This window comes from Aplidium turbinatum, chromosome 4 (genome assembly GCF_918807975.1).
Source record: "Aplidium turbinatum chromosome 4, kaAplTurb1.1, whole genome shotgun sequence".
In the NCBI taxonomy this organism is placed as follows: domain Eukaryota; kingdom Metazoa; phylum Chordata; class Ascidiacea; order Aplousobranchia; family Polyclinidae; genus Aplidium; species Aplidium turbinatum.
In genome coordinates, this window is record NC_137475.1 from 33,074,514 (window position 1) to 33,095,626 (window position 21,113).

At 37.3% G+C, this 21,113-nt stretch overlaps 1 protein-coding gene across 1 annotated transcript in view; it reads right to left on the reverse strand.

Annotated features, from left to right (window-relative positions):
- Window positions 1–17,335, reverse strand: part of LOC145769081 (uncharacterized) — a 41,663-nt gene extending 24,328 nt beyond the window's left edge. Inside the window, exons 1-3 of the mRNA XM_082580678.1 lie at window positions 17,277–17,335; window positions 4,180–4,290; window positions 3,678–3,880 (exon numbers count right to left, since the gene is read on the reverse strand). Coding sequence (XP_082436804.1) covers window positions 3,678–3,880; window positions 4,180–4,290; window positions 17,277–17,335 — 373 coding nt within the window. The remainder of the gene's footprint in view (window positions 1–3,677; window positions 3,881–4,179; window positions 4,291–17,276) is intronic.
- Window positions 17,336–21,113: the final 3,778 nt, after the last annotated feature.

Consider the following 21,113-nt stretch of genomic DNA (forward strand, 5'->3'; position numbering starts at 1 on the left):
CAAGCGAAAACTTACTTTTCAAATTCATAAATATACAAAACATGTTGCTTGGTAATGACAGGTGATTAGATTAGACAAATTCTCCGCTTTGTGAAAGTGTCTAGTGAACAAAGTCACGTTTTTGTGAAAGCTTCTACCTTTTTAGGCCGTTTGGTCTGAGTCAAATTGGTAAAGAATATTGCGTGAAAAGAAAATTTAGGCAATGTGCTTTCCAGTGAAAAAAGCAACAGTTTTATTACACTCACTTGACTCACTGCGACGTACTACGGTGATTATTTTTAGCCGCGCCTAGTATTCAAAATTAAATTAGTCTTCTGCTACTATTTTTGTGGGCACAATGTATGTAACTAAATTTAATTTTGTTTGAATATACAAATCACGTTTTTTATTTAAATAAAAAAAAACAACATTTAATAATTCCCTTGGTCGAGTGTTGTGACTCACTTAGAGCTAGCCTAAACACTGTGTCTCTAAATAACCCTAGTTTCTTTGGCTTTGACCGCATAGAAGGAAAGGTAAACAAAATATCTCAAGGTTTCATTTTTTATTTGGGTTCAAACACATCACAGACTAAAATCTGTAACACTTGAGTTTCGTCACTATTTTTGTGCTCGCGGTAAATTACTTTCCAATGTCTCCACTTGTTAGTGAACGACTTTGGAATCAGATGGCAAAAATTTATGTGTAGATAAATACGCAGCCAATGGTATTTTTGCTGCAAATGGAAATATTTGGCACAAAATGTGGAAAAGGAGTTTAGTAGTGAAGGATTTGGGCGGGTAGCAATGATAGCTTTTCCGGCTGTGACAAACGACTGACCATGATCTAAGCACAGCCGACTGGACAAGGCATATCAGAGCGTGGTTAGGGTTTAGGAGTGCATCGTGCATTTACCGTTGTAACGTTTTTAGGCTTGTGAATATTTTATAGTTACGTTAGTTGGTTAGTTAGTGTAGGCTGGTTAGTATACGTTCAATGCAACGTTTTCGATTTTCAATCAGAAAATTTAATATTTCGGTGTCAAGTTTATTTACTTTTTTTTGTTAGGCTTAACTACCTTATTGTTACTAGTCAAATTGGATTAAATGAAAGGGTCAAAATACACGTTAAAATACTGTACATTATCTTTTTTTTTAATGCACTCATCATCGTATCTTGCGTATGCATCCCATTGCTAACACTTCCGGTGACCCAAGGAAGTATTGTCGATGTATATACAGTTAAAGACGTATATATGATTAAAGACGTCATATGTTTACCTTTGTTAGTTTGTGTTATCACTCGCAAATCTGCAAAATGTTGTGTCCGAAAAAACAAAACAAACCATAGCGTAAGAAATGGGAACTCCGAAAATATTTCTTTTCGGTGCTGCTCACACGAAACAATCTGGTAGCAATGAAAAGTACAGATAATGGACAAGGCCAAAGACTTTTGGAGTTGTAAACATGTAGGCATTGATGAATTCCAGTTCTGAGAACAACACGGTAGGCTACTTTCTATAAGATTAAATCTTCCTCACTTAGCGTCGCTTTTAACATTAACCGATCTTCATGAAAAACTATGAAAGATAGACAACCACAGTTAAATACCGTATTACTAATGAAACAGTAATTGCGACAAGTCGATGCCAATTTGTATGCAAATCAGAATACAGCGGTCTTTCCCTTGCAATTTTGAGAAAACAATGCAGAAAAACACAAGAGTAAGATCTAGTCACTTCATCAAGTAATACAGCACAAACAACCCTTTCAATACTGTTTGTTGTTTTCATAAAACTTTTTCACAAACATACAGTAGATACTGCAGAGTCATGTTTACAAAACAAGTTGGGAAAATCATTTATCGTCACTTTCTGGGTGACAAGGAAGTAATGAAGACAACGCGAAAGTTGAAGCAGCAAGTATTCTCAGTACTGTGCGATTGAAACACCAGATCGCTTTCTTCCAGAGTTAAGTTTTTCAGTTTCCAACGATAGACAAACAAGAAGTATTGCTTTCTCACAAAATGTGACAAATCTACAGTTTTAGTGAAAAGTTATTGCAAGTTTTGGCGAACGAATGCTTATTCCAGCTAGCAGAGGCGTCATTTAGTTTTGTCTGTAACGTGTTCTAACGAATCGCACGAAAGCCACGGAACAATTGCACGCGCATTTTGACACGGCAAACTGCCAAGGGAATCCTAACATCCTTGTATTGCTCTTGTGCTGGGAACGTAAGAATGTGCTCACTGCCGTTGATATACAGTAGAAACATGCCTTTGAAGATAAAGATGACAACTGTAGCTATTGATGAATCAGATTAGAAACTAGTGAAAAAGAACTATCCATTTTGGCTCTCAAATACCATACAAAGTGTAAACAAAAGATGGATTTTCCAAATGTATACTAAGTTTGTTGTTTTTTATCGCTTCTTTCGTGCCGTATTTTTAAGAACAGCACTTATAGAGAGCCCAATGGACGTAAGAATGCACTGTTGAGTACAAAAAGTTCAAAACGATCTCACAGCAACGATCTGAAAAATTAACTTTGATAACAAATATAAGTACGGAGGTCAAACAAAGGTCAAAGCCGTACAAAATTTGCTTTGCATCCTCAGAATGAAAAGTAATAAACGTGCAGCAAGTTCACAATTAGTCTTTGGCAAGTGCCTTTGTGTTGCATGTATTTTTTAAACTAAACTACTGTATATTCATAATAGTATTGTCTTCCAAAAAAAAAACAGGTTGCAAATCGAGCTGGGATTGAAAAGATCTGCGCAGAAACTGCATTGCATTCACATGCTGATCGTGTCATGTTTTATCGCGACTACATTTTAAACACGAATGTACAATTGTACAATGTACATGCCAGCTGGATGTCGAAAACCTGTCGCAAAGAGCATGTCTCGTTGGTCAAGAAATGGGTAATTTCGAAAAGGTATTGATCTTTCAAGTTCGCTTGATCAGATAATAATATAAATTTTTAGTTTATTTCAGTGAAATGCAAAACTTCCAGGATTAAAGTTTAAAAAAGGCTTTCTAAGTCCAAGGATAAACGTTCTCTTCATCAATCAATCAGCAAAGACAATCATTATTTGTGACAGCTTTGTTTTTTGTCAAGCACTGGCAAGGACACAATGTATTCTGAGCTATTTATAGGATCCATGACATAACCCGACAAAACAAAATCCGAGACCATAAGAAAATGTCACAGATTATGTCTATTCTGGTATTTCTGTAACAACATAACAGTATAGCAAAACACAACAAGAGGACCGCATTGTTCACGATCTTAAGCAGTTGACAAAGAAGAGATTCATGTCAGAAACGGCAAGGTATTAAGACCTTTGGCCTAAGAGGATGAATGACGGACTATCTGAAGCTCACATGGGATGGGATTGATGGTGGGTTGTTTTACAAAAATCGACGTTGAATGTAAGCTTGAAACCGTGAATGCAACGTACCAAATACAAGAAATAACGTTGGCTTACTTCAAAAAACCGGCTTGTCACTCCTGCGAGGAAATGAAACAACAGATGATGGAAACTTGAGTTTCAATCAGTGTCGATTCAGGAATTATCTTGAACTTATTCCGCCTACGCTTACTGTTATCGTTGCAAACTGTACCTAAAGTAAATATTTTCAATGTACGAGGAATTACTACCAAACACGAGATATAAAAAGACGGTCACCTATCATGCTCTTGACGGCATTTGATCTGCAGACAACCATGCTGGCAGAGTCATTGTGACGCAACTGCTTCGCAAACGTGTCAGGGGAAAGTTCCGTTGGAGGGCGCAGCATGTTGCTTGGTCGTGCACCAGAGATACCGAGAGACGAAATTGCCGACTCATTGTGTCTGGCACCTGCTTCTTGTCCTAGCTCGCCGCCGCTTCCATAGTATCTAAGCATAGTTATGGTCAGTTTGAGAACGAAAGCAGTTTAGGAAGTTGCTTACAAGCAAAGGCTCTGGATGGATTTAATAAAAAAAAATAGCACTTCAGCCTTTTGGTTCCATCAATGTTAACATAATTCCAAAAGTTGATTGATGATTTCGCCAATGCACTCAGCCTTACAATATATTACAAATCTTAGAGATATTTGTTTTAGATAACAACTGGGTTCAGTTCACACAAGCGATTGTACAGTAATTCAACTTCGATACGTAGTTTAGCAATCGCTTTTCAAAGTGGTTTCACTCACCCCCCGTTCAAAGTTGCAAGAATATTTTGCACGCACTTTTCAGCTAGTGGTAGTTCTCTTGAGGGTTCCCTCTTCACGTTCATGAAAGCTTGGAGCGTCAATTGGTTTAAACTAAAAAAAAACAACAACATCGTTTGTAATTTATTGCCATCGACCAAATCAGTGATTCTCAAGCGATGGGCAGTTTTTCAAAATTGGGCAACGGAAAAACATGGATTTTAGTTGTGACGGCTTTTACTTCAGGTGAAGTCGCTCGTACACCATCAGGGAGAAGAATACTCTTACAAACCATACAAGGATTTAAATTAACAGGTTACCATGTTTCGCACTTTGTCATCAAGATAGCTCTTACATAATACATAATTACAGATTGTATTGTAAAATTAGACAAAAGTTTCCAACTCGACAATTTTTCAAGGATTGGTTCCGCCTTTGTCGCCACAACTCAGCGTAGGGGCGTGACGTTTAAACAAAAATACCCAACTGAGGCTTTTATAGACCTACTCTTGCTCCAAACACGGTCTTCCGACTCCACTGTGGTGCTTTGGACTGAGCATTTGCGTCGAAGCACAAACACGACTATTGTGTTTTCCACATATACTTCAACATCAGTTTGGAATGTTAATTAAACGTAAATCAATGTTAAGTGACATTGTCTTCGATTCTAAGTTTATAAATGAGGAAGAGAATGTAAGCTACGTTAGAATTCTTGCGTATGGACTAACATAAATATTAAGATAACAGTGAGACAGAAGTTTACAATGTGTTCGTTGCGATCAATTTCTGTCAAAGACAACTTTAAGGGAAAGCCAGTGGCTAGCTAGACTACCATCAAAGCATCCAAAGGTGCTAAGAAAACCACTGAATATAAATAGACCGAAAAAAGCATTTCATCACAATGATGAGTGACTTTTTGGATGCAACAAAGAATTGGTTGAGAACAATTCCGAATAGACTGTTGAAATGGCCAATATATTTTTGATAAGTGTGAAACGATTTGATGCTGCAATTCTTGTGCTTATCCTTACAAATTTCAAATCAGAAAGAACAAACCTGTTTCTCAATTTTTTGGTGAGAAATTTGTCCTTATATCTTCTGCAATTGTAAGGTTTGAATAAAAATCACATGTTTTTCATCATAAAGATTCTTTTCGATGCTGTTGCATTATAGTTATATTGTTCAGTTTTATCTTGATGCGGCATATACTGTAAATACAGCACGTTTTCATTTTCACATGGAAAGCCAGATGCAGGAAAAATGTGAATACATGCCCTTTTCGAATGACTGAGCTGTTAATGCACTTACACCACCTAACGGACGTTTTAAATTAACATTTTTGATGTTTCGAGTTGCGTTTAGCCATCTCCACGTCAGAATTATTATTCAGTGCGGCATGGTGAGTTAGTGTTGTTGGTATTACATAACATTTTTTTCAAATCCTACACCAACGCCAATCAAAGTGAGAGCAAATGTTGCATTTCTATCGAGTCCTTTTCAACATTTAAATACCGCAACGGAGATTTTGTTAGTTCCTCTGCATGTTACTCAGCATGGTGGTTACTTTTCAGTTTTCAGCGATTGGTATCTTGCGAAAACGCCAACATTATAGTAAATATTAGCTCACGAACATTTGCTACGTACAAAAAATTACAAGAAAACGGCAGCTCGCTGCAGTGAAGCCTGGTAGTGTGGAGAAAAAACGACTTAGTCATACTATAAAGCGTAAGCAAGATACTTACTAATGCTTGGAATTGAACTCGCGAGCAGGGGTTTCATGAAAACTGCTGATATTGTAATTCAAGTGCATACAAAGTAACGTATGCACGCCAAACAAACCGATTGACTTGCCTTTCGTATGAAGACTGCTGATTAAGTCACGAATTGTTGCTTATTCTACAATATTTTATGTAGCCAGGAAACCGAGCTTGTTTCAATTTTTTCAGGATCCAAGCATCTTAAATGAACCGAAATAAATTACAAAGAGAAGAATTACATAAGTTATTCCTCTATCACAGTGTTGCAGCTTTGTGAAAACACTTACTTTATCCACCAAAAGCAAACCTACAAACTGCAACGCCTATACTTCATACGAAGTAGCAACATGATCTTGCAGTTGTTTGGAAACTTGAAATACAGCGTTCGCTGTCAAAAAACACCATTTTTAAAGATGTGAAATCTAAGAGTCTTTTCACTAGTTACTAGTGAGTAGCGGCTCTTTGTCTTGGTACTGGAGGAAACAAACACCGATTTGCAGAATCGTAAACAAGAGGTGCTTCATTTTTGTTGTGATTTCGAAGCGAAGATTGCTAAGTCAACGCGAAAACCGTATTGTCGCTTCCTCCCAAAAGCTTCTAGGTTACAGTAAGAAAAGCGGTGCATTCAAACAATGGTGACTCTTAACTGCGTGAGCGTGCGTCATAATGAAACAAACCGACAAATTCGCGCACACACGGGCACTTTGCATGGACCCAGCGGACGAAACACGAAGGCGAGTAATTAACGTCACTTCCGCAACGACACAGCGACGAGGTAAAGATGTAAAACAGGAACGCTCAGATACAGGCTTTACAAAATTTCTTCTTTTTGCAACATTTTATCAACGTTAAAAAGACACAATCAACTAAAAGTTTAAGCAACTCTTAAGCAAGCTTTTTACAAGTAAAAGTTTTCTCTTACGTTGTTACGACAATACCGTATGGGTCAGTCGTGGAAATGATGCACCTCATGCGCTAGTAGAAGTGAAGAAACCTTGGGGAAAACACCAAGAAAACAAATGAGCGTTTCTCTGTGAAACAAGCTACGTTTAACCGTTAAAACCGGTGCAGAGAAATGACAGAATCATAAAAAGAACTTTCAAATCAGCACTTTCTATACAAAAAATTCCCAAAAACAGGACTTCAATAAAACCTACGTGGTCTTTCCAAGATAGCTGTATTACCTCCATGGTTTGTAAGAAAAGAAAGATTAATAGATCACATTTAGATGGTATCAACAATTTACGCTTAGACAATTGTGAACCGGCTGTGACAGTTTTAGCTGAACCTACATAACAAGGACTTCAAATACCTGCAAGAACTTGTTTCTGACACTTTTCTATGATGAATCCTATCTGTAAAGAACAAAACTGCAGGACTTTCCATACCTTTCGTTGATTAATGAAGGATTTTTTTACCTTTCAGTGGATGACACATTTTCATTGCAACGTTCAACACAACTAAAGTACACGTTTTTTTTTTACTGACATTATAATGTTAATTTCCGTGATATATATATATTTAAGACTCAATTGTGAAAATCCGTTGTTGATACCGCATTGGCCTTGCATTGATTTGAAAGTTTAACTAATGTTCAATATGACGTGTCACATAATTACAAAGCAGAAAGTACCTGGAGTAAAAACGAGCTGTTTCCTCTGGAGAGAGGTTCGAGGACTGTATGCCTTGAGATTGCTCCACTTCATCTGCATTTTCATCTGTCTTATCCTCCAGTGGACTTTCTGCAGCATCCGCATGGCTGATATGATCTTCTCCGTGTGATGAGAAATTGTCCTCCTCTGTAATCACCAATGCCCCTTCAGGATCAGAATCAGAATGTTTTTCTTCAATTTCGTTTTGATCTGATTTCTGCTCAACAGACGATGCTTCAAAACTTTCATCCTCGCTTGCAAGAGAAATCTTCAAGTTTGTGTCTTCTGATGGTTCCAACTCTAAAGAGACATCATTAGACGCGTTGTGGTTTAAAGATGTTTCGTCTTCATTTATTTTTGCTTTGTCAGCTGTAGTTTCGGATGGTTTTGCAGTTCCAATGGCAGATGTTGATTGTTTTCTTGTCCTATGATCGGTATCTACCGATTTTCGTTTAGAAGATTTTCTTTTATCTTTTCTCATGATTGTAGACAATGCAATGTGTCAAACAGCTGCGTTAGTTCTTCCTACAGTTGAATTTCTATCCGAAAGCGTAAATGTTAAACTGAAACAACAACCTTCAAAAAGTTACAAAATGTATTGGTTTAAGCGTATAACTCAACCAAATGATGTGATAAAAAAGGATTATAGCTTGTTCTTTTTTATAAAAAGAAAACACACGTTTAAAGCACAATTAATCGGTGCAAATTGTTGACTTTAAAAATCAATATTTTTTTCGATATTTCATATTTGGTTTGTAACTCAATATTCTGCCATCACCAGGGCATACAATACTGTAGATTTGATTAGTAGTGAAAAATAAACTTTCAAGCGACAGTTTATGCTTAAGCTTACCGCTGAAAGTTTGGAAAGGTATGGAATATAAAGTAGAAGAGTTTTGGGTAAGGAATATAGAAAATACCATTTGTATAGTATGTCGTATCTATGGCTACTAATTAAACTACTTACTAAATAAAAAACTAAGCAAATGTAATTCAAGAGGTTTTGTTTAAATACTTGCACTAATCACTTGTCAGTAAAGATTTAAGTTTTTTGAACATATGTCGATAAAGCGTAAACATGATTCATATACCATGTTTTTTTTTATCATATTCATGACTTTACTTTTTTCCTTACACGTCCAGTCAACATTTACGGTGCGGAAATAAGATAGACACCAAAGAAAAGCTTGGTATTCTTTCCATAAAATGCTTTATATGTTTTACAATGGCAGATTTGTCAACGTAATAACGCGTCACAACCTTTCATTTCAAATTATTTGAAACAGTGTCTCTGATCCAGTCGGCAATAGCTCACTAGTGAGATATGGCGTTGTTTTCAAGTGGCACATGAAGGTAGAATATTTGAAAAAAATCTCAGAATCCCAATCACATCCACTGTACACATAATCGTGATTTCCGTGTTCTATTGATCGAAAGAGTTCAGAAACTGAGCAGACAATAGATAAGAAAGGAATTTTTGCAACGTTGAAAGCTTTGTCATTTGCGATTCCAGGTAGCAAAATCGCACAACAGTTGTACAGCATAGGAAAATTGAAACATCTTGTACGTCTCCGGCAGAATTCTCAAAGTAAGCTACGCAAGTCAGGCTCTGATAACACGTCCGTTTGCAAATTTTAAAAAAGGTCTTGATTACCTTTACTAACTCCGCGATTCAGATATAGGCTAAATCAGAGCGTGAAGACATATTTGAGACTTTATCCATCAGCAAATTTTGAGCAAAAGTGTGCGTTGCTTTGCCACACCTTGCTGAAAAACGCAAAACAAAGATTAATCTTTAGCATTAAGCTAACTACATGTGCTAATCAAGGACTTCAATTTTGATGCAAAAGAAAACAAAACTACTAGTCTTCATCATTTGCGCTTCAATGGCCCAGGGTATTCCCTTTCACAATCGTCGATTGGTGATATTTTTCTGACTACACTGAAAGGTTCTGAAGGAAAGAGCTAGTTTTTAGTCTTATCATTCACCTCCTTTAAGAGTGGAAGGTGGAGAACCATTGTCAGTGATATGATCTGCGGTCTGTTCTTCAATATCACATTAAAAGAACAGAAAGCTGCAATTTAGTGGTGCACGTTCAAGAGGAAAAGCCAACCACCTGAGTATGGAAAGCAACCAGTGGTTTATGCTTTCTTCAAAGTTGTCTAAGGATTGAAAAGCTGAATAGCATGTTATAAGTTGGCAGTAGGTATTTCGTTGAAGTAGATGTTGGAATAAAATTCTATACTAACAATCTGTGTTCTTTACAGCAAGTCCAGGAAAGTGGTCGAAGAGATTTTGCAGTGGTCAATGAAATTTCTGCTAACTGTGTCTGAGGTACGCAACGAAAAATGTTGAGACACACTGCTCTAACCCTTGCATTGATATGAACAACTTTTTATGCTGCATAGGGAACACTTTTGTTAGCTTTATCTGCATTTTTTAGATACCGCAAAATTCTTTCAAAGAACTTAACAAAATGTAACCTATATCACTCTTGAAACTCAAACGCATATCAACAATTCAACATGTCCCATTTTTTTCTGCCCTCCAGGCGACAAAGATTTCTTTAAAAGTTTTAGAAAATGTGAGTTTTAGGAAAATTATGTCTGACCATTAACAACAGTTTGCGAAATTTCAAATCGGGCCATTTATTTAGGTAGGCTACTATGCTAAAAGTAACGAGAAATTGAGTCCATTTTAAAAACGAAGAAATTCAAAAATTTACACCAACCCCAACTCGTAAATCCAAACACGTATGAACACCAGCAGGGACTACCACCAACAAAAATTGAAATAACCGTAAACCTACAAATAAATCACGCACTTAAAACAAGCTTTCATGCAACAATTATCTAATAGAGAACCCAATCCACATACGGACAAACAAGATGAAAAAGAGTAGTAGACGGTATATGTGGGCTACTGTGTATACTGTATATCATACACAACTTGGTAAAGTGTTTAATTCAACAATTCGTCATCGCTAAAGATGCAGCGCTAAATTTTTGCTGAGCATCTTGATTTTGAAGTTTCTGTTGCGAAAGTCGTGACCAATTTGAAAATAGCAGGAAAACAAATTGTTTCACGAAATTATTGCTTCGATTACTTTGCCTTTCGGCAAACTTCGCATTTGTGGGTAGGTTTTAATGCAGTAGTTAAATTTATTTTCTGGTGACAATTTTACATTGATCAAATGTTATAGGCCTACAGTACTATGGGAAATAACTCTTTGAAAACTCGAAGTTAAGCTGACTTGCTCTTAATCGTCGGAACCGCCGAGCAACTTAGAGCTTTGAGCACAACTGTTAATTGATTGAATCTTGCAGTTTTGCATACTTGTGGAGGTTTTGAACCAATGACGCAGGCCCTGTTACCGAGATTGACAGATTAAAGTTTTCCGATTGTTGAAGTGTTGTTGGCTGGGAATTATTCTATCTTTTTGATGCCGCTGAATGGAGAGCAGTCCTGAAATGCGTTGCTCAAGCGCATACCCGGAGAATCAAGCAGCGCCGCTTGATCTTGAAGCTTCTTTGTTCACAAAGTCACGCGCTAGCCAATTGAGCTATCTGCAAAGACTGCAATACAGTACTTAGGCTACCATGACACAGCGCGTCAATCAGAGTTTTGTAAAACACTGGAAGGAGTTTACCAAGGAGGAATATTTGATCTTACGCAAAGTTGCATGATTAGGGCTAAATTGAAAATTATAACAATTAGTTGTAAAGTTAAGTCAAATTCATAGAACACTTTTAGTCTGTGTAGTGTGTACCTGGTTTACATACGACTTCTAGTAACTTAAAACAGCGTCCAAAGCGGTAGAAAAAAAAAGAAAAGATTTTTGGTGTCACAAGTTTTGCAATGATTGTGTTTTTATGTGTTAGAGATGTATATCGTTATTTTCACCTTTTTAAAAAAATTGCTTGTATTCACAAGTTGAACCTCAACTTCACCTTACTTCAAGCTTCTTTGTAATACATTTGAATTAACTTTCAACATCAATTAGCAGCACTTGGGATATTTTGATCCGAAGACCCTCAAAAATGTCGAAAAATACTGATAAACCCATTAAAAATTCACTTTGCAGAAACGCAGTTCAGCAACAGCACGGTCACCAACATTGCAACTGCGTCTAACTTACAAAAACTAGCGCTTCCTTTACTGACACCAACGTTGCAAGATTTTATGCTGATGAACATCTGCTTACAGACTGTGAAAAAAACTCTCATACGATTTTGGGTTGAGCTACTGAGCAACAACGTAAAAACCGCAAATTCACTTTCTGAAAGTAAGATGCAAACCCCTTCAATTTAAATCGCAAGCGATGGCAACCCTAAACTTCACTTGATCACGTTTGACGAAAGTGGTAGCTCTACGATACTTCGCCCGCTTCTTCAATACGCAACTGACAATAGCCACAATGCATGTTGCTGCTAGTCACAGGCCTCGTTGTAGACATTTCGTCGTGCTGATCTCGTCAGAACTGATCATCGACGTCACTTCCGCCTAAGTTTTAAGCCATTAGCCAAGCGAGGTTCGGAAGAAGTTTCGCGCTTGCTATTTTGCAAAGCGGCGTTCGGTTTTGGATGCTGGCAAGTCTTTTGTTTTCGCTGTTTGATTTCGAAATTAAAAATTGCATCTGCCATGACGGTTGTCCATTGTCCATTGTTCGTCATGGCACTTTCCGCCAACGAGAATAGGATAATCACGTGAGTGTGGTATGTGTAGCGCGTCAACGCTGTGCGCTGGCTAATCGACAGAGAAGAATGTGTGTGCGATGACCACTACCTCAGTGTCCTGCCCACTGACTTGCAGCAATCGAGCAGGCTACACCTGATGTTGTCCGAACATCAGCAAAAACAACCAGACAGAATGTGACAAGAAAAAAGTGGCAAACTTATTTGTCATTTGTATGTTAGATTTTCACACTAAAACAAAGCAAGAGTTGATTCATGTTCACTCTATCATCTACCGTGTCAATTGATTAGTGACGTACACTTCCGGGTTACGAGTTGACTTCAGCAACACAGACTGAAGCGGCGCATACGTCAAATGTTGTGAATAACTTCTCGTTTGCACACAAAGCCATACACAGAAATTTGATAAATTTTCTTCGTAGACACAGAGATTGGATTCACTTTTTCGTACGCCACTAAATATCGTAATTCGTTTGAAAAATCGTTCATGTGGCCAGTGAAGACCTTACGTCAAACAAACAGCCATTTATAACTTAGTATAAAAGATTAATGCAATGCGTATATAGGAAAATATTGGGAAGTGAGACGCTCCATATCTTGTTTGTGATGTCTATGATACTAGATTACATTCGAAAAATGAAGAAAGATTTCATTGACCAATAGCCCAAGTTAATGTTACACCATGACGGTAAGACATAGGTTTCCGCCAGAAAATTGTTTGGTAAGTTTTGAAAAACAGCCTCATTGACCACGGCCAACCATGATGGCCAGCAATGGGCTGGCGGTAGTGCTCTCTTCAGAGTAAATGTAAATGGATCTGGAAGAACTAGAGAAAGATAGCCGACAAGGTGAGGTGATAATCTTGAAAGAAAGATCATGAGATCACGGGTGTGAAAAATGGAGTTGAATCAAGAGTAATGGCATCTGCCAGCAGTGGCATCACCAGTTGGTGACGATGACGGTAATCACAATGAAATTCACCATGCGTTTTTAACGTACGCTGTAACGTAAACTAGGCTGCAAAGATCTCAAAATCAAATTTATCTAGTAAAAATTTAACTACTACACATGTTTCATAATTATGCTATGCAACATCTAGGCTACGTTAGGCAAGTTACAGTAAACCAGTTCTACTTGCTGTGGTATGTCTTAATTCCCAGGCAATGCTGATATTTTACATCATTTCAACATCGGAAGACGTTGGAAACGATATAAATGGGCAACTGTTGTTGGCGGAGTCAGTGGCCTTGTCCTCATGACGCTTCAAGAGCAGATACATCTTTTGTGCTGGTGTCTGACGTTTTTTTCGTAAACAGTTGTTCGTAAAACAATTGTTCGTAGAATTAATTCTTCGAAAAACAATTCTTCATAAAGCATTTCTTCGTGCATGCAATTGAGAATTGATGTAAATGCTTTACGAAGAATTGTTTTAGGGATTTAATTTTACGAACAACTGCTTACGAACAATTGTTTCACGAACAACTGTTTACGAACAATTGTTTTACGAACAATTGTTTTACGAACAATTGTTTTACGAACAATTGTTTACGAACAATTTACCTATAACCTTTTGTGCTAAACTATCACATACCGGCACTTAGAGCAATATTAATCATAATCACTTTTCAGTGTGTATTTAAAAAATTAAAATCCAAAATCTTGAAATAATTTTTGTTGAATAACTAGGTTACCAGCCATCCAATGAGCAAGTATAGCTCAACGAATTAATGTAAAATCCACCACCGATAGCAAAAAATTAAGAAATAAGCTGTGAATGGGTTTTAACATCAATAACTTTTTAAATATCGGTATCACAAAAGTTTAAAAAAATATCAGTGAAACGCAACGAATGAAGTTACACTTGTAAAGTCGTAATTGGACTCTTTCAACGTGCTCCCAAAAATTGTCGTTTAAAGTTGAGAGCATATTTTTGCCTACTCGGCATCTATAGCATCTCACAATCGTAGGCTGTTTGAAACAAAAAAACTTTTTTTAACGCAAAGTTTGTTTGCTATGATTTCGTTTAAAATTTCAAATCGCGTCATTTTTGTGGGCTCGAAACGCAGGAAACCCCAAATACAGTAAGATCCATAAAACTTAAAGCATTCTTACATAGTTTTACACCATTTTCAAAACAATTTTATTGAATATTTTTATGGGGAGTCACGAGGCGGCATTGATTGCTTTGTAGGGGTCGCGGTACGAAAGAATTTGAAAACCACTGTTCTAGATTCTTCGCTTGTTTCTTGTTAACCTCAGCGTGGCCATTTATGAGCAAGATGAACGATTTCACCAGAGTGTTAGTAATGAAGCACACTAACAAAGAAATAGGCGACTGTCGCTGAATGCTGTATCGTGATGGTCCAAGCCATTTCTACAAACGAAAATTATAACTTATCCAAAGCGATTTGACGTGTTTATTGTAATTTCCTTACCCATCAAAAAGTGAATGTTTGTATACATTGAATCTGGGGTGGTAAAAGGATAGACCCTCGGCCCCAGAAGCTCAGACGACGACGAGTGGCTAGATGGCTAGAGGTAAAGTGCTCAAAGGGTTTGATAATTAGAACTGTAATTAAATGTAAAACAACCAGCATACCCCACAAGTTGCTTAATCGTATTCTATACATATAAATTCCACCCTTATGTAAGCGAATTGTTGCCAATATGCGATTGGATATTGTTTATTTTGTGTTATTTTTTCACCTTTTTTCGGGTAAAGGTGAAGTGTTTTTGTGTCAAAACGTCAGTAAAGTACACAGTAAGTATTAGAATGCCAGAAAATGAGAGTTTATAGAGTATTTAAATTAAATTGATGCAAAGTTTCGCTTAATCATAAATATTACTAACTTTTCAAATCCAGGTGCCGGTATGCATATTGATAACCTAATGTGCTAGAGAAAAAGCCAGAGCGGGTTCAGAATCAGCGCAATAACCATTTAGAAAAGTTGGCTTGTATCTCTAATCAATAACTGTAGTCAAAATTTGTTGACTGGTATTGTGATGTGGACAAAGAGTAATGTGTAAATTTAAAGCTCTCTGAAAAAATTAAACATCCAGCCAAATGGGCCGCTAATTTTTTCATTCCGTGAGGAATTCGCAGAACACTTTGCTGTTGGTTAACTTATAGGTGACTTTTGTGTGCAAGTTCTGGGCACTGAAGGGACACAAACCACCCAGCACCTCTGCCTTTCAGTGATATTTTTTTCTTTTAACAATAACAATAAACTAACAGTAAGCTTATCATCTTCTCGTCAAAAACAACTAGTGTGTGAACCGAATATACTCTTTTATTACAGTACTCTTTCATTTTAACAGTATTATAATTAGGCTACTGTAAACGCCGTCCATCGTACCCTCTCTAAAGCGAAATGTGAAGCCAGTAAGTGTAGCCTGGGCGTCGGCCGGTAAAGGTGCTTTGTTTCATCAACTGGCTTAGTCTGCGCTGTAAATTTAGTTTCCTCAATTTCCTGCAAAGTCTCACACGTCTGTTTGAAGGCTACATTGCGATTGCCGATCGTAGATGAGAAAACGTAAACAAAATACGCAACGTGAAGCTCAGTGCAATCAGCAGGGCAAGATTTGCTTCATTCACTGCAGAGCTTGCCACCAACAAAATTTAGATATGACTCAATTGTAGTCAATGTACGCTTTATGGCTGCATTTCATACTTACCGTACGAATCTTAAGCCTGTCTACTGACAATCTCCGTACGAGTCGGTAGCTTATGTTAACCTGTAAGTGGATTTTCGCTAGGTAGACCTTTTCACCTTCATTTCATTTGCAAACTCCAGGCAAACGATCTCGCCGTTGCATTCGGAAAACCTAACGGCAGCAATCGACGCGCCGGAAATATCGTCCCTCGCTCTTACGCATTTTCTCTCCTTCTCTTTTTGTTGAGCGAAAATAAAAATGGATGACGGGCAGACAAGGCGGGCAAAGCCAGCAGGAAGCGCCTCATCGCCCGCAAGATCTATTTACACAGAAGCTGGAAATTTTGTCTCAGATTCAGTCCTACAGAATGCTGCAAATTGCTTAGAAATAGGAAATAAAGTTGTTAATGAAGGAGTGTTATAATTTAAGATCACCCACGAACGCTGCTTCAGCTTTAAATGATTTAAATGCTTGAAGTAACTCGGCTTTCCTGTGTGCTAAATTACATTCACGTTCAGGCAAGTTCAAAAATATACAATCACAATTGTTAGAAACGATTTTTTGGTTGAAACGCAACGAAATTCTTCACAAAAACTATTTCAAAGCCAATTATTTTTGTTTCAAAATGACCCAAAACAAGAACTTTGCGTTGTAACAAAACAAAATATTTCGAAACACACAACATTAGTTTCCACTTTTTGTCAATCATTAAAGAAATTTAAACACTTTTTGAAATGAAACTTTCGTTTCATCACGCACTGGGAACAAAATACAAAGAAATCTCGAAACGTAAAAAGCAGCGAAAATGAGAAGTGCGCTGTGTTCTTGGCAAATTTAGTAATGTTTGCTGACAAGCATTTGAAAAATAAATATTTCAAAACAAACTGTTTGACTGTTTTTCATTTATCGTCCGCTGGATAATCACCCATACATCAAGTGAGGATCTGTAAGGCTAAAATGTTCACACCTTCAATCAATTTATTTCTTTGACCAGTTAAGCTTGTGGGAAGTATGGTTGATGCATCATTGAACAAGCAAGCTTCTTTGCACTATCTCAAAGCCAATTTTTTTTTATGAAGTTGAAAATAACAAACATTGGCTTCTGGATGAATAATTGTAAGAAGTGTACTGATGGCTTTTGATTTGAAAAGTTTGCCTGGGTTGTTGAGAGGAGCATAGAGGCAAAACTAGTACAGACTCTATCGCTAATATGATTACAGAAAGTTTCCTTATCTCTCATTCCTTTCCAACACAAACCGAATTTTACTTCATAAAGTAGCAAAAGATGACAACAAAATTGCAAGTATGAAGTATTATAGCCCATTTCAATAAGATGACTTACCGGTACTGGGCATTAAAGCCATACATCCCACTTCTTCCATTAAACATCATTGATTCCATTCTTCGTGTGATCACCAGCTCAATGGTGGCAGCCTTGACAAGTTCTTGGATTATAGTTTCCAAGACAATCAATTTACGTTTTTTATTTCTTCAAAAATCGCCTATTAATCTGTCAACATTACATATATATCAGCTATAAGTTACAGTAAGTTCATAAAAACACTTAAAATATGATCGTGATCACGTTGTTAGACTTGATGAAGCTGTCCTGGCAATTATTTGACACTGAGAAAGTTATCAAACTATGACATCTGCTCTAGAGGCCACTTTAAAAAAAGCAAACCTATTTCAACGACACCAGCATTAACTTTGGCGACGTCAGAACAAAACCTTCAACTGTCGAAATTGTTTTTTGCAATGAACGTGCCGCTGAAAGCCGAAGCCCGCAGACACGGAGGACCAACGAGCGCCGGGAGCACGCGTAATTTTGTTCCAACGAACACAGTCTGTCACTTATTGTTGGTTTAAAGTACAGTTACGTTCAATCGACGTAATACGAGAAATGTCTGTGAAAGCCAGTCAATAGATTGGTTGAGTATCAACGAAAACTATCACGAAAAATCAGTAATTTTGAGCCTAAAGCATGAAGAGGTTTTGATCTGGAAAAGCTTTTCTTTTCGCCCTAGTCTTTGCAGTGGAAGTGTTCGATATTAATTTATTCCATAAAAGCGAACCGGAATTTGTTTTAAAAAAATATAGTTCTAAAGGTGGTTTGGTTTCGCTCTGAAGAATTGTCCAAGTATTTTTGGTTCAGACATCTCTAGTCGTGGACGTGGACACCCTGATGAACAGATGAACACCGGTAAAGTGAATGAACTGCAACCTTGTCATCGATACGTTGAGGCAATTACACAGTCAAATAAAAAAAAAGTATAATAAAACTGTTTAGTTGGTATGTTTTTATTGATGTGAAAGCTTATTACTCTTCTGCGAGTGCTCACCTACGCCATGAAAGTTTCATGTTGTTGGACAGTGGCCACTGCCGAATCATATACCCCATTTGGTGTCATTTACGCAGATCACGCAGGAACGCCACATACACGTTGCATTTTTAAGTAGAGCTGTGGAGACTTTTCAGTTTACAACTGGCCACCGAATCTGGCTTCAGCGTTGCCAGATTTTTGAAGGTTGCCAGATTTTTCAAAATTTTTTGACGTTTTAAACTTTTTTCAATTTATTTCACTTGAAATTGTGATCAAAATTCCAACGGTGATTTTCACAAACACTTCTAGTTTCTGGTGAAGTTTTAGAGCGCAATACGGAGTACAAGAAACAACATTTTGAAAAAAAGCTTGTAAACAAAAAAATTATTGTTCAATGTTCTGTATTAAGCCTAGTCTGAGTCGGCATTTTTTTTTAACGATGTCGACTCCGGACCCACCAAAATCCTCCCCACTCCGACTCCACAGTTTTCTTTGTAAGCTGATATAAGAGAACCAATTCTCATTTTGCATATTACGGAGTGGAAGCGCTTTACTTTCTGTAGTCGGTTGATCTTGACCCAAGTGGGTCGAAGACAGAGGTGCAATAAAGTGATAGCACGAGTTGGCTTGGTTTCTAGACCTTTGTTTTTCATTTTAGGAAAAGTTTTAGACTAAGTCCGGCCCTATATCACAATCTACAGCATATTGATAACAACCAGTCCGGTGACATATCACTAACTATGAAAGACTGTTGAAAACGACAATTTTCGAAAGTTTGCACAGTTTGACGTTCGTCGTATTCAAGCTAACCCAAAGTAGTTGAAGATTCATATTAAGTGGAATGGAAAGCAAGGAAGCCAATCTTTGTGTCCACTTTCAGGCGGTTATAGGCAAATTGTTCGTAAGCAGTTGTTCGTAAAGCAATTGTTCGTAAAGCAATTGTTCGTAAGCAATTGTTCGTAAAGCAATTGTTCGTAAGCAATTGTTCGTAAGCAATTGTTCGTAAAACAATTTTTCGTAAACTGTTTTTCGTAAAATGAAATCCGTAAAACAATTCTTCGTAAAGCATTTCTTCGTATACATCAAATTTTAACTGCATGCACGAAAAAATGCTTTAGGAAGAATTGTTTTACGAAGAATTAATTTTACGAACAATTGTTTTACGAACAATTGCTTACGAACAATTTGTCGGACACCCTTTCAGGCATGCCTTTAAATTAAGTATCTTATGATTATGTTACCCAACACAGCACATGGTCTTGAGCAGTGTAGAACCAGCGCTTTTTCGAACGTGGAATCAGGGCTCTCATATTCGGCTACGCAGCCGACATCGCTTTTGGCACCTTGATAGAGGCGGTCGTAAGCTAATACGGTACATTAATTTTTAACCAATTGTCAACCAATGCGTCATGCTATCAAACCGTTTGTGGTGACCTTTGAGTTTTATGCGTGCTTAATAATGCGAAAATTGCACAATTCTTTCAATGAACATATTTTGTATATATTCTCAAGGTCTTAGTGAAGGGTGTTCAGCCCGAATTCCTTTGGTTAGTATCAATCATCAATCAAGTTTATTTCTGAATAGCTCCACATTCATTTCAATGTAGCCTACAATAGCAGAAATTATAACATTATTTATTCATATGGAAGCTACACCACAGAGACACCAAAAACATGCAGTTATCTAAGTCAAGCTACCCCCGATTTCACAAAAAACAATGGGGTAGGCTTCTCTCATTTGTGATAAAAATTTCCACTAAAACTAAGAAGGAGCTCCAGTTGTGTTAAGTCAAATGTAGTAGCCTAGCAAAGACGTAGACTTGTTCGTTGGCAGTTGGCAATAAACGTGGTCCAACAGTGTTGACAGACCACATGCGACCCATACAATCATATACATACAAGAACATTTGAATACAAAAGCAAATATGTAACAAAGAAAATCGTGACACACTTTGCCATAGCGCTGTTCAATACCCAAATCAGTGCATCGCATTCGCTATCAAGTGACTGATATGTCGCGTCGAGGCTTCCTATGTCGCAACATTGTCACGTGACTCACGGTATTCATCACGGAGATAAAACTCGAGCTTTTTTAATGTTTTCCTTGTGACTTAAAGCAGTCCTTCCCAGCCTTTCCAGTTCGCGACCCACTTTTAACGCAAGTTTTATTGTGCGATCCACAATGAGATATGACATCTTTATTATGGCATCTTTACTAATGGCGTACGTACTGAAATAGTTAATGCAATGCAACACATTTATTTGTGACATTGTTGCATAATTGTTACGTAATCATAATGCAATTTCCCGATCTAATAGAAAACAGGGTGCACAATTCATGAAAATGGAAAGTCAACAAATGAAGTGAAGATAAGAGTAGACGATGGCCAAGGCGCAGTAGTGTTCAAGACCAAACTGCGCTTGTGAGATCCATAGTAATGTCGGTATTTTTTAGTAACTTTTAACATTCAATAACATTTAAGAAATGCTTTGCGACCCACCGGTTGGGAAGCACTGACTTAAAGGGTCTTGCAGGAATTGAGTAGATTTTTTATATTTGTTTTATGAAAATTAACTTCAAACATTTTTTGGACAGCTCAATTCTAGTAACAGCGACTTCTAGGGCCTTAAGCGACTTTCAACGTTTTTTAACGAATGAAAACATAAGTTTTATCCGAATACTTTGATGCGTTCTTGTAGAAAATCCTGTAACGCACATTGGCTTTCAATTGAAAGCAACTGAGACTATTTTTTTTCAATTGGCAAAAAATTCCAATTTTGGCCTGTCTCCTACATTAGCCCTAGGCCTTACCAGCACAGTAGGCCCTACTGGCCAAATGGAGTCCACATTCCAC